Source organism: Anser brachyrhynchus, assembly GCF_964034855.1.
Source record: "Anser brachyrhynchus genome assembly, chromosome: Z".
In the NCBI taxonomy this organism is placed as follows: domain Eukaryota; kingdom Metazoa; phylum Chordata; class Aves; order Anseriformes; family Anatidae; genus Anser; species Anser brachyrhynchus.
Window position 1 is genome coordinate 35,718,171 of NC_137697.1, and position 14,143 is coordinate 35,732,313.

Genomic DNA, 14,143 nt, shown 5'->3' on the forward strand with positions numbered 1-14,143 from the left:
TGGACATCATAGAAATGCAAATGCTTGGCAAGTGCAGTGTTGGATCAGTAATCTGTAGACAGGGAAATCTGACTTAACTACGTGCTTTGGATTTTCATTAAAGCTGGTGTTTACCTTTTGTTCTCATGAAAAATGTGCTTATTTTTAAAAAATTATTCTTAAAGTTTGCAAGATTTTTTTTCTGCCACTGGTAGTAAGCATAAATGCTGTTGTTGTTTTGTAAACAAATGATCTCTTCTTAGAGCAGAAAATATTCTGTCCTTCAGTCTCTGTCCCATTCTTCCCATTGTAGTCTTGAAGGAAGGGGACATGCACAACTGAATGCTACTCTTTGTTTGATATTGAATGCAAGCTGTGTTTGTTTTATGTTTTAATTATTTTAAATGAAAAAGAAAAAGAAAAAAAAATCACAAAATGAGTTACACGAAAGCCTAGAGTAATTTTCACTGTTACATATATATACATCTTTGCCTTTGTCAAGAAAGTAGTATTTTTCCATTATAACAGCTTGAATTTAGGAACTTGAATTTCTTTAATCAATCATGCCTTTTATTTTTATTGGCTTTGTCAACTTAAAAGTAAGTCTTACAGTCCTTATGGATGCAAACCACAAATTAGCTTCAGCAGGAGTCAGTTGCGCAGAAGATGATGGGATGCTGTGCTGCAGTTCAGTTTGTAACTGATATAAACTAGCATGGGGCTGGTGACAGGTAACAAAACAGGGCAAGAGGATTGGAGTGTTCTGGTGTGTGCTCTTGTGGATATTTTCATTTTGACAAACATTTGGTAGAATTTGGTAGAAAATGTCAAAATCAACAGAACCTTTATTCTCTTAATCTCTCATTATTACTGAATCAATGTGGAGAGTGATGCGAATCCATTTAGGCTTCTAGCTTCCCATGCTTGTAATACAAACATAATAGTCTAAGTTAAAATGGTGGGAGGAAAGAGTGTGAAGTCAGCTTTCCATCACCAGTAATATCAACCAAAACCCACTCACTTTACAAATTAATTTTTGTGTTGTTGTGTTTTGTGTTGTGTTTGCAAGAAGCATTTTCAACCAAAGGAATTTAATAATTCTGGAACAGAATAAGTGCAATCTTTCTGTATTTTTGAGGGTGGTTAAGTGTTAGCTCCCCCTCCAACTTGAGACTTATTCCTGTCACTGAGTCTTGGTAGGGAGCAGTGGGACTGCTGAATGACCAGTGAGCTGGCTGTGTATGTTAGACCTGGTCCTGTTTTGCCTGCTGTAACAGAGGACTGTGTTTGTTCCTGAATACATGTGGGTATCAGCAGATAGCACTTGCGCGTTGTACAGCAGCTGTGTTATGGTTTAATGGTTAAATAAGCAGAGCAGCCAGTGGTGGTTGTACTGGCAACTGGGTGCACAGATGTACAGCAAGCTGGTGAATGACCAAGCACAGCAGGTGTGTGTGTGTTGGGTAAGGAGACCACCGCAAGAAAAGGTGGAACTTGACTGGAACCAGGTGTGGTTGAACCACAAACACAGCTGTGATGGACATGCTGTTGTTTAACCGCTGTAATGATCAGCGTAGTGTTAGTTAGGTCTGAATGGACTAGTGAGTTGTCTGTGCTGTATTACAACAAAATGCTAAAATGAGATACTGTGGGCTCTCAGCCTGTACTTCTGACACACATGCACATTTGGAAGTAGTTCATACAGGCAATGAAATGGCATGGCAGCCAGAGGAACGCATTTAAATAATGTGCATTATATTTGTGTTAAGGAACCTGGAACAACCTTCTTATTGTGTATCACGACTATGTTTTACTTTCATATTTGCTTCTGATGCTTTCAGTGTTTTAAATATTGCTGGCGGAAAAGTTGCTTTGAGATTCCAAGTAGCTTGTTCTAAAGCCTTTAGGAAGCCTGGTAGCACTGACAGGAAGAAGAGGTATACATGGCTTTTTTTCTTTTTTTGAAATTTTCTTGAAGATTGCGGTCCATGTGAATAACCTTTGAATTTAGTTCAGGAGAACTATAATATTTGTATTAAATTGATTTTTGTCATTTGTTCTGATCTGATGTTCTGATCTGAGATTCATGATATACAGACATTGTATTTGGTAATCCTAATAAATTGGACTCCTAGTAAGAGAACAAGATTTATCCCCAATTACGTGTCTAGTCTTATTGAAATTAAGACAAAACATAAAACCACTATCATGCAGTTTCTCTTTAGGAAATCTAACTCTGTGTGTGTATGTATACACATGCATACTTCTTTTGTTCATCACTGAAGAGTAATCCCAACTGAAAGTTTTTGTAATATTTAAAAAAATAAATTTTACAGTTAAAATGGAACTTAAAATCCTACTTCTGATAAGTCAGATGTCAGTAGGCCTAATAGAAAAACTAAATAGACTTTTATGTTATTTATTTATTTTAAGAAAAGATAAACAGAACTCTATCACTTGTGAAGCTGTTGCTATTGGCAAATATAAACTATACCAGAGCTGGTGTGGAAAGGTGAGTGTTTGGTTGTTGTTGTTGTTGGGTTTTGTGTATGTTGTGTGATCTGTCTTCAGAACAATTTCCTTGAAGTTAACATGACATCTAATGTTACATCTATCCATAAGAGGTTTGAATAGCCCAGGGCTTATAAAAGCATCTGTTTTCCAATGCTTATTTGTATTTTCATTTTATGAAAAAATTTGTATTTTCATGTATTTATATTTTCATTTCTTTCCATAGTGTTCTAGATAAATATCGTAAGCACAGCTTTAAAAGATGCATGGTTCCATATTTTTGAACAAAATCTTACAAAACCAATAGTTTTAATAATAGTAGTAGTTTACAGTCGCAAGCTGTTTTTTAATCTAAAGTTACACTTTACCTGATTTTGGTCACAGTTGTTAACGGTTCCTTTTACTCCTAAAGGAAAAAAAACAGTAACTTTTTACTTGAGCTTAATGATAGATTTTGCCAGAATACAGCGTGGTCTTATTTCCTGTGTATAGTATAGCTGTTGTGCAATAAACTGTTCTACAACAGTGCCTAGCATGGATTCTCTGATGCCAGAGAAGAGTGCCTTAAATGAATGTGATAAGCTGGAGAAACAGCATAAACCTCTGTAGGGGGGACACTTTGCACAATGGACTTACCAGAACTCTAGATGATTATAATAATGATACATTTACATGATAAGTAAGCAGTCAGTATTTTGACAAAAAAACAAATCCCATTATCTTCATTTAGCATTTGGGAGATAGTGGGAGCCATAGCCATTTCCCACAGTGCTCCAGTTGCTGCAAGTCTTGGGTGCGGCCAGTCAGTTGGTTCTTGGAATAGAGATGTTTCATCCCAATAACTGTTTCATATTTTTGCTTTTGTGCAGTGATTGATGATTTCACATGTCATAAATAAGTGAATATCACAGTAACTGTGATACACTCACATACTCAGATTTAATTTTATGTAATTCTGAGTTCCTTGTTAAGTTTCTCTGTATTGAAATTCTAGAAGACAAGCTACAGAATATTGTCAGCATTGTCTAGGTAGACTTTACTTTAAACCAGAAAAATAAATAAAAACAGCTCTTGTAACTACACACATTTTATGCTAAAATTTACAAGCTCCTCCTTACGGTTCTGCGTAGTAATTTCAATTAGCAGGGTTTCTAATTTTTTTCCCAGCTGCTGCCCCCTTGCCACCTTTCTATTAGTCACGCTTAATTTTGGCAGTTTAAAATGAGAAACTGAGTGTATTCACCTTTCTTCACCTAACTTACTGTTCTGTTGTAAGCTTTTCATCAATAAAACAGATTTTCTATGTTTTTTTTTTTGTTAAGGGAAGTATCTTTTCAAGAAAAAAAACTTTTTAAGAACAGGCATTTGCCTTTTCTCAAATCTGCGATCAAGTTTGAATTTTCAAACAAAGTTTGAATTTACAGCTTACTACTTAAGATGTTTCTACTGCTAAAGTCATGATGGATTCTGTATTAAAATGTTGAAGATGCATTTCAATGTTTTCAAACCAGTAAATCCCTGAGTTGGTATGCATTTGGGAAGGAGATGAAGGGTTAAATTCAGACTGTATTTGTCAAAGCAATTAGTTCAGTGATCCAACAAGCCCACCTTTTAGCTGCAAAACATTGTGGTAAAGACATTATTTTGAGCTTCTTTATACTGAATTTCATTAGACCCTCCTATATGCTTTATGTAAGCCCCTTGGCATTTGTTTAGCTTGAATAGTCAGGAATAAAAGAGCTTAGAGTTGGCTTTAAAGCACCGTGTCTGAAGTAGGAAAAAGAGGATTCGGATTGCCTTATGTACCCTGTATTGTTTTCCTTCTCCTTAGGACTGAATTCTAATACATGAGCAAACTACCCTGGTGTTTCCAGGTTTTGAAGGGGAAGCCGTTCAGTGTGCAGTTCACTGGCTACTAGTATATGTTTATGATATATTAAGAATAAATATCTTTGTCTCTCTTAGGTAAATGTAAGTATTTATTTGAGGGTTTGCGTTTATATCATAGTATATATGTTTCTATTAGTCTTCTCTTTTGTGAGATATACATGCATACTTGTAAATACATATTTATTTGTATATTTATATGAGCATATATTTATTTACGTAAGCATGTACTTGGCTTTTAGGAACTAGGTTTACCAGGCCTTCATGAAAGGAGATTTATTTTTCTCAAGTCATTCAGTATTGTTCACAGCATTAACATATCACTGAACAAATTGCGCTCTTGCATATGCTAATCCTGCACTTAAAAGAACTCATTGTAACACATTTTAATGCTTTAGCTGGAACGGAGATGGAGATGGGAATCACAGACATGTCAAATTGTCATGTGACTAAAAAATGTCAGAAATGCCTTTCTCTTTGGGTCAACAGTTTGTATGTACCGTATCTGAATGAAAGTAGTCTGTGTAGTTTGAGGAAAAGATTAGTCTTTCTTTTCATCATGTGTGTGTGTTGGCGTCAGTTTTCCATGCTAGGTCTGATTAAATAGGATTTTAGCCATACTTTCACACTAAGAGTGAAAGTTATGTCAGGAAAAAAAATAAATTGATCTCTATATATTTGTTGAAGATATCCAACTGGAGTTTGACAAAGCTAACAAATGAGCACTGCATAACCTTATTTGTTATTCTTTAAAGAGTTAAAAGTGAGTTGTCATGTATCTCTCTCTGTTTGCAAGAGTAAACATACCAAAGCCTCATCTAGGTATGATTTCCTAGAGGTGAGCGATCAGTCAGGTTCTGTTTGAGTCTTTTATTTGTAAATATATATATATATATATATAAAACAAACAAAAAACCACACATTACTGATGAATTAACAAACTTGATTTTCTTAAACAATAAATTTGGTTGAATTAAGTAGTTAAATAGGTGGTGAATGACAAGTGAATTAGACTTTTTATAAGTTGAGCAACGAAAAACCAAGCTTCTTAGAATGCACGAAGCTGTACATATTTGCAGGAAGGACTTTGAGATGAATTAAATGGAATGAAAGATTACGAAGGTATTGCATTTCTAAAGCATCTATAACATGCAGTTTGAATTTTAAGGTATATATGAAGGAATCTTGAAAGGAATTTTTGACTGGCCTTGTTTTTTGTCTTTACAGAGTAATTCTCTGTTGGTCCCAGACAGTCTGCGAAGCACAGATAAACGCAGGAATGGCCCTGAATATACCAATGACATCAAAAAGAGAAAGGTGGATGATAAGGATTCCAGCCACTATGTAAGCAAATCTGTGTTAAAGAAATGATTAATTTATTTGCAGATGTGTTTGTAAGAGCAGTAAAAGAGCTGTGAAGAACAAGGCAATGTGATTTCTATGGCTGCTGTAGTACAGGAATGCATGTGCCAGAGAGACCATTATTCTTGCTGTGGAAATAGTAGTGACTCAATAGTTAGGGCTATTGTCAAGTAATACTTCTCAACAGGGGATAAGGAGCCAGGAGTAGCCATTTGGGATTCACAAGTGCTCTAAGACATTACTCTGACTTCCAACAGGATATCCTTTCTGGACGGCTCAAAAGCTTACCGTACTGCAAGTTTATATGAAGCGGAAGGGTGTGTTGATTTGGAAGATTTTAGGAGATTTTTCTGATACGAGCTATTACCATGTTGAAAAATAATTACCATTGGAAATAGCGTATGTTATGAGGTAACATATAATAGCGTATTTAAAAATCCTAAAGTTTGTGTTTGGTTGGTATGTCAGTTTCAGCAGAAAACAAACTGATATAAACAGCTTGCAGTTTGTGCTCTGCATTTTTGACCGGCTTTGTTTACTGCTTCGCTTGAGAGAGGCATTTCAGTAGAACAGTGTGGCCCATGTAAGCCTCAGAAGGTTTGTATGTGCTTTCAATTTCAAGGCTAAATGCTCAGCCAGATCACAGGATGATACTTGAACAGCCTGCGACTAGGGCTGGTGTGAAAGAGTACTGGAAAGCAGAACATCAATCTAGCAGGAGATATTATTTGACATAGCAATAGTATGGTAAAATATCTGGTTTATATGCATTCAATCACTAACTAATTCCTAGCTGCTGAAATCCAAGCGACAATCAAGTTCCCCTTTATTTTCTCAGTGTTTTGCAGCATAATTTCTTTCCCCTTGGACCCGGAATGCTCTGGGGCAGAAAGGCTGGCTCTCAGTGAATCTTGCAGTGGAGCTACTGATAGTACATGGGCCTACTTTCCACTTTCCTGCTTATTGTGGTGTTCTCATACTGTTGAGATTTTGCAAGTCATCTTCCCACCACTTTCTAATAACATAGATTATAGAAAACTTCTGGCAAACTTCCTCAAAATTACTCCCTTAATTTGAGGGTTTGATATTCTAGGTGCGTTTTTCCTTTCCAATTTGTAAACAGTGTAAGCAAAAAAGAAACTGCCTTGCTTTTCTTGGAGTTCTGTTAGAAATAAATGAAAAGTATATTGCACCGTAGAAGTATAGTTTGTTTTAATCTGCATTTTCAAATATGCAGCTCTTTGCTTTTCTCTTGAGGTGGATTTTGCAGGAAAAGACAGTAACAAAATAAAAATTAAGCAAAAAAAATCATTCTGGTGTGAAAGATTTTTTTTTTTTTTTTAAAAAAAGGTTTCTTAATTCAGCACATGCAGAATTGCTGAGTTCTAGCTTACTTTAGAAGAGGTCCTCGGAGGGTCAAGAGTTACCACTGCATTTGTCAGAAGGGAGACAAATGATCTGTAGGGATTTTCACCTTGGAAATAAGATGATAAAAGCACTTTTTTTCTTTTTTTTTTTTGACTTGTGACTAGTTTTCGAGTTAGGATCTGGATAGTTTCAACTTGTAGGTTTGTTAAAGAAGAGAATCTTCTGATATGAACATTACCTATAGGAAATGCCTGTCATAGCCATAGTAAATTTCTGTGCCTCAAGATGACCAGGTCAGCAGAGTACATCTAATCATAGCTTTGTGACTACTTTTGCCTGTGGTTCAGGTGGTATTTCTGGTGTGTCCTATCTATTTTGATCCCACATGGTGTAACCTATTCTTGCTTGCTGTATCCTTTGTATTTTTCAAATGGTGGCAGACAACCAGGTCTGGAGCTTTTCTGTTTCTTCTCCTGTTGCACCCTTTGGTTGGACAGCTTCAGAAGTGACAAATAGAGACACTATTCTCTCTTTTGGGGCACTCTTGCACCCCTGCTATGTTTATGGTATTTATTGAAGCAGCCGAAGCATAAAGGAAGGATTGAGACCACCTGTAGAGTTTTTGTGGGTTTTTTTGTTTTGTTTTGTTTTCATTTTTTGTGTTTGTGTCTGTGCATTTTGTTCTGTTTTTGTGTTTGCTTTTTTTGTTGTTGTTGTTGTTGATGGTGGCAGGTTTTTTGTTTTGGAGCTAAAGAAAGGAAAAGGTCTTGTACTTTATATGCCAGTGTTAAGTGTGGTAGCCCAAAAAAGTTGAAAGCACTGCCGGTTTAATTCAAGACATGTGAGACACATTGAACAGTCTTGTATATCTGATTTGTTTGCCTAGAAACTTTTAAAGTCAAAGTATAGTTATTGGAAATGTTAGACTTGCCACAAGAAAGATTTAGTGCTCACCATTCATTTGATTTATTTTCTATCCAGACTCTCTTGAGGTTGAACCACCAAGTGGAAGTCACTGGATCACTGTGTATCATAGAACGTGTCTGCTGGGTGATCCCAGTATGTTTTGGAGACAGGGACCAAGGCACACTTAAATAATAGCTGCAATGGGGCACTAGGGCAGCTCAGGTGAACACAGATTTATGTAAGAATGCATCTTGACAAGCTACGATAAAACATTTCAGTTTAAGAATGTCAAAGTATTTTGTTTCATTAGGCTGAAATGTTGAAATGTCTTGGCATTTATGAAGCATTTTCTTCCACATAAGTTTCCATTTCCAAAACTTTCCTTTCTGGAAATGGAGAAAATGTTGTGCTGTCACTTTGAAGAAGTGGATTAATGAAACAAATGCCAAAATAATGGAGTTTTAAGATGTTAGTGTGTTTTTTTTAACTTATCCACAAGCAATAATATTAACATGCAGGAGATTAACACATGAATGGTATAAGCTTCTTTTTATAGTAAAAATGATAACAGAGTTTATGATGGTAGTAAGGAAAGGAATTGGACCATCTTGCAATGTTAGTAAAGCCACCACTATTCAAATAGTTCTACCTTATATGGGTTTTAATATTGAAGCAGAAGTAAGGTCTTGTATTCTTGTTTTCATTCTTTTCCTGATTGCCAATAAATAATGAACAGCTGTTTGTTTTTTGTCTAGGAAAAACAAAAAATGTCTGAGTAGATATATAGTCTTTTTCTCAGCTCTTAATGTACTAACTGAATTATTTATTTATTTTTAATAGGACAGTGATGGGGACAAGAGTGATGATAACTTGGTTGTAGATGTATCCAATGAGGTAACTTTTCATTTATGTGGTCTTAATATTTTCCCAAATGTTAAAGAAAAAGTATATTGAGATTTAAAAATATATGTATATATATTAAAAATATTCACCACCTGACCTTTTTATTAATCCTGCAGTTATGTCTTCCTCCTAGCTTTGTGATTGCTCTCAGCTCTTCCTTCTGCTGCTTTGCCTAGGTCTGGTCTCTCCACAGTTATATTCTAACATTTCACAGCTACTCTGTAATGGAGACAGCTGTGGTGAGTTGCCGGTGGAGGTCTGAGGTTTGCCAACTAGTATCTTCAAATGAAAAGGGAAAACAGTACTGAACCTTGTAGGGATATTATTAAAACAGTTCTTGTGGATTAAAAATTACTAGTATTTTAACTTCCTACATTAAAGATGGCATTTTCCAGACATGCTTGTTAGGATGAAGTCTGCAAAAGTCAGAACGAAGTCAGTCGAGAAAATTTTCCAGAGGTGGTAGCCACTTTGTAGCCACTTTATTTTTCTCCAAAATAGAGTTGTTTTTTTTTTTTTTTGACAGTGGCATCATGATGAAGGGGTTAGTCTTCCCTTTTCTTCATCTTACATTTCATACTACAAAAAGATTTAGTTAGCTAGCCTGACTATGGCAGAAACATTCTTATGCTCTGTGAAAAGTACAGGGGGAGAAGCTGACAGAGAAGTGCCTTCAGCAGCATCAAATGCCCAAATGATGTCAGCCAAGTAAGAACAATGTGTATCTAGCTAGGGATTTTAGTAATCCTTTCAGAAGTCCTAGTAAATCAATAGTCAATAATCCTAGTTGTTCAATAATCCATCAATAGACTAACTCTGTTCATGTGAGGACGGCTTCCTCCTTGCTGATTTTCTCATGTGCCAAAGGAGTTTGGAGAACCTGCAGAGCTGATAGTGTTGTAGGTTGCTGGGCAGCCTACTTTGGGGTAAAGTGCAAAAAATGCCTGTGGAAGAGAGAAAGATAATCACTTGAGAGATTATTGCAGTTTTTCTATAGATTTAAATAGCAAAATAATGGAATTTAGGAAGAAATAACATTATGTAACATATAAAGTCTGCATCTCTTTCTCTTTTCTGAAGATGGACATGATCAAGGTGTGTTTTCCCTTAAAAAAAAAAAAAAGTGTTACTGAAACAATTGTTTTGACTTGCAGCATGTGGAGAACATACATGGAAGTGTATGCTGATTGCAGTTTCTGTAGGTCTTTCTTGCTTATATCACTTGTCAGGCGTGCTTGCCTTAGTTTGTACTTAGATTTATGTAGATTACAAGCTCTGTGCTTGAAAACAGTTTATGGTAATGTAAGGTAAAATAAATCTGGATTTCTTACTATATGGACTTGTTTATGTTTCTAGAAGCGATGAAGGGATTTATGCTTTTTTTTTTCTACAGAGATAGAGAGCAAAATACTGTTTCATTTGAACTTCTTGAATTCTTCTTCCCCCCACACCCCTGGACTCTTTAGTGGTGTTTGTATACCAGATCCTAACAGAGTTACTTGCTGCTTTTTTCTTCCCATTGTTTCAGGATCCCTCCTCCCCACGGGCAAGTCCTACTCATTCACCACGTGAAAATGGTATAGATAAAAGCCGCCTGCTGAAGAAAGATGCCTCTAGCAGTCCAGCATCTACAGCCTCTTCAGGAAGTTCCACTTCCCTCAAATCCAAAGAAATGAGTTTGGTGAGTGTTATAAGCAGTCTGTTGTCCAGGGAAACATTCATTTTCTTGTGAGGTATAACTCTGCATTGTTCTCCAACTATTTTTTTGCAGACAGCACATGGCTTTAAGAATTTGAAGCTGAAGTAGACTACTGTTCTTCCAGATATTTGTAGCATTTCAGCTTTTCTTCTCAGCAATAATTTCTCCTTCATTTTAATTTCCCGTATATCCTGCATTTCTGTCAAATGAGTTGCACATTTATTACAAAACACAAGATTCCCTTAAGCTATTGCTCAAGAAAAAAGCATGGTTATGCTCTAACTCTTCTATAGATCTGCATGTGGTCACTAAGAAGTTCTCCAGGCTTTTCTTTAATTCTTCTAGAACTGTCACTCTTTGAAATCTCTTTCTGCAGTATAATTAATAATTTGATCAGGTTCTATGTCACAATTTCTTTGATGTTATCAGCTGTGGTGGTGCTTTTGTTTTTACTTAGATCTGCTGTGTCCAATAATAGACACAATAGTTATTTCATGCTAAAATAATTTGGTTATGCTTACTATATTGTCTTGAAAAAAAAAATTAGCTCATGCATTTTTTGTCATGCCAATTGAAGAAAGAAAAATAACACTTCTTTTGCTTTTTTAATTTTGGCAGTAATCAAAAAGGTCAGCACTTCTTTCTCACAAGTTAATGTTGTCAGCATTTCATGGATTTATGAAAATTGGCTGAGGGGCTAGGTAGTAGGTGCCCAGCATCCCAGCTGCTGTTGTGATAAATTGTGTAATATGGCCTGGATTAAAAATAATATTCATTTAATTTGTTTAATGATACCAGCATGAAAAAGCCAGCACGCCTGTTCTGAAATCCAGCACACCGACTCCTCGAACTGACGTGCCAACCCCAGGCACTAGTGCAACTCCAGGACTTCGTCCAGGCCTTGGCAAGCCTCCAACAATGGACCCTCTGGTTAACCAAGCTGGTAAAGCATTACTTCTCATGTTTTTATGGTTCCAAAATTAATCTTTTTTTTAAAATGTATTTCCATATGAATGTTAACCAAGTTCTTTTTTCATGATACTAAGAGAGGGCTTGATGAGATGCAGATGTTTGGATTATCAAGAGTTTGAATATCTTTCCATCTTTTATTCTTCTTTGTTTACTTTTTTTCTTTATCTTTTTGGAAATAATCCAGAGACTGTATGCAGTGAAAGACTTCTGAGAAGTTTCTGGCACTTAACTCTGAATGCAATCTCTTCTCCAGCTCTTTGTCTGAATCTACTAATGTTTGCTGCAGTGTAAATCTTGACAAATACAGGGGGAAGTTTACTTTTGCTTTTCGGGCTGGTACAGCACAGTTGCTTCAGACATGAGCTGTGTAAACCATGTCTGTCAGCTTTAGTGCTTAATTTGGCAAAGAAGAGATCAATGTAAACAGGGAAATATTACAGAAATGAAAATGGGCAATGCTGGAAGAGGTTGTTAGAAGTAATCAGCAGGTTCATACCTCAGTAGATCTTATTTACACTGAGTGAAAGGAGGAGGTAGTAGTGTAGATAAATTATGGGAATGTTTCTTGGCTGTGTGTATGAGGGGAAGGTTAAGTGTTGTAACGGGAAAAAAAAAAAGTCATTTTCTTCCCTAAGTGCAAGGAAATACAAATAAAACTATTTGCTTTCATTATTCTGTAGCCGCAGGTTTGCGGACACCTTTGGCAGTACCAGGGCCATACCCTGCTCCATTTGGAATGGTGCCTCATGCTGGCATGAATGGAGAGCTAACCAGTCCAGGGGCAGCCTACGCCAGTCTGCACAACATGTCACCCCAGATGAGTGCTGCTGCTGCTGCAGCTGCTGTGGTTGCCTATGGAAGATCTCCTATGGTAGGCCATACGTTGCATGCAATCTTAGTCGTATGAGTTGCAGTTCGCTGAGGAGAGCTGCATGCTTCATTTAGCGCTCAGTCGAATTCCCAAGTTATAACAGTGCCAGAGGCTTGACTGCTTCACTGTGTGTTTCGCTTTGCTGCATGGCTGAAGAAACAAATTTGCACCTTGAAAACAAATAATCTCAGTGCATTGATGTATGTTACCTTTTTTCTTCATCCTCGTCAGTGCTTTGGTTGATTAATAAATACCAAATTGTTTATACTTTCTTTTTTTAAAAAAAGTTTTTGTAGGTACAAATCCTTTCAATGGTCCTGTGAGCATCTCCTTCTCTTTTGCTGAATAAGATTTGTGATCTGTACAGACACACCAAATTAATTTCAAAGCATGTAGAAGTTGTTTATCTACTTCTGTCGTTTTATTTTTTGTGTTAAGTAAGCATGAGGACTTGGTCAGTTCATGTCTTAAAACTCTGTGATAAGGTGTGTTAAGAGTAGTTGCTGTTGTGGGTGTAACCGTAACGGAACCTAACCCTGCTTAAGTACATGGAGAATGGCAGTCATTGCTGCTATTGATCAGAGTATCATTGCTGCTATTGATCAACCTGGGAGCCTGATTCTGCAGAAATGAGCTTGATGGTAATTCTATATATACACAGGCTTACCTACTTGTGAGTTTGCAAGATTGGACTTAAGCTTTTCATTTCTTGTTATTGTAGATGTGGCTACTTTCTTGAACTGGAAAAACCAGGGTTTATTCATAAATGTGGGAATCCTAAATAGCATTTGTACTCCTTGAAGCAGTAAGAATTGTATTTCAGGTATAGTGTTCAGAAGGAAAAATGTGTTTGGTCCAGAATTCCTGTTTGATTTATTTGGTGTACGTGTTTATTCTGGATTTAAAAGTGTAGTGGAATCGCACTTCGTAAAGAGAGCCTGTGTAGCATATTTAAGCCATAGACAAATTTGTGCACACCCAGCAGTGTAGTTCTGCGAGACATCTCCTAGCTGACATGCCTGCACAGCACAGAGCTCTGTGCCAAGATCCTAGCAGGGGCCTGAAGCTGCTTCCGAGCACACCACACTGCACCTGCATGGGCCAGCACTCACTGCCGCCGAGATACAGAGCACTGGTGTGGCTACATGCCAGAGCACTGGCGAGCCCAGCTCCAGGGCGAGTGCCACACTGGCATGCAGATCTGTGTTATGCTCAGTATTGTGAATGCGTGATACACGTTATGGGTTTTCTCTTTGAATGTGAGTACTTCTAGCAGAAGCATGTTGGAGGGAAAACTTGTTTTGCCCATCCCTCCCACTTACCTAATTTTGGTAGGGTAAAAGCTGTACTTTGGTTAAACGCATGATATCTAGGGAGGGAAGAAATGCTTGCTGAATGAGAAATTGCAAGTGCGAGATTAATTCATTTTTCATTGTCAGGTTGGGTTTGATCCTCCTCCTCACATGAGAGTACCTGGAATCCCTCCAAATCTAGCAGGCATTCCTGGAGGAAAACCGTAAGTAACCTTTTAACACTTTGGTAACATCTGTAACATCTAGAGAGAATACAGCTATATTGTGTCCGTGAACAGGAATTCCAAAGTGGGTAGTATCTGGTTGTTCCCAAGAGATTGTTCCAAACTTCTCCTGGCAAATAGGTACAACATAAAAGTTCTAAGATGGTAG

At 36.9% G+C, this 14,143-nt stretch overlaps 1 protein-coding gene across 9 annotated transcripts in view; it reads left to right on the forward strand.

The window, feature by feature from the left end:
* Positions 1 to 14,143, forward strand: part of TLE1 (TLE family member 1, transcriptional corepressor) — a 76,280-nt gene that overhangs the window by 44,655 nt on the left and 17,482 nt on the right. For all 9 annotated transcript variants that reach the window (XM_080573483.1, XM_080573485.1, XM_080573484.1 and 6 more), the window contains 6 exons: positions 5,605 to 5,721; positions 8,854 to 8,907; positions 10,445 to 10,597; positions 11,414 to 11,558; positions 12,268 to 12,458; positions 13,898 to 13,974. In XM_080573483.1, coding sequence (XP_080429609.1) covers positions 5,605 to 5,721; positions 8,854 to 8,907; positions 10,445 to 10,597; positions 11,414 to 11,558; positions 12,268 to 12,458; positions 13,898 to 13,974 — 737 coding nt within the window. The remainder of the gene's footprint in view (positions 1 to 5,604; positions 5,722 to 8,853; positions 8,908 to 10,444; positions 10,598 to 11,413; positions 11,559 to 12,267; positions 12,459 to 13,897; positions 13,975 to 14,143) is intronic.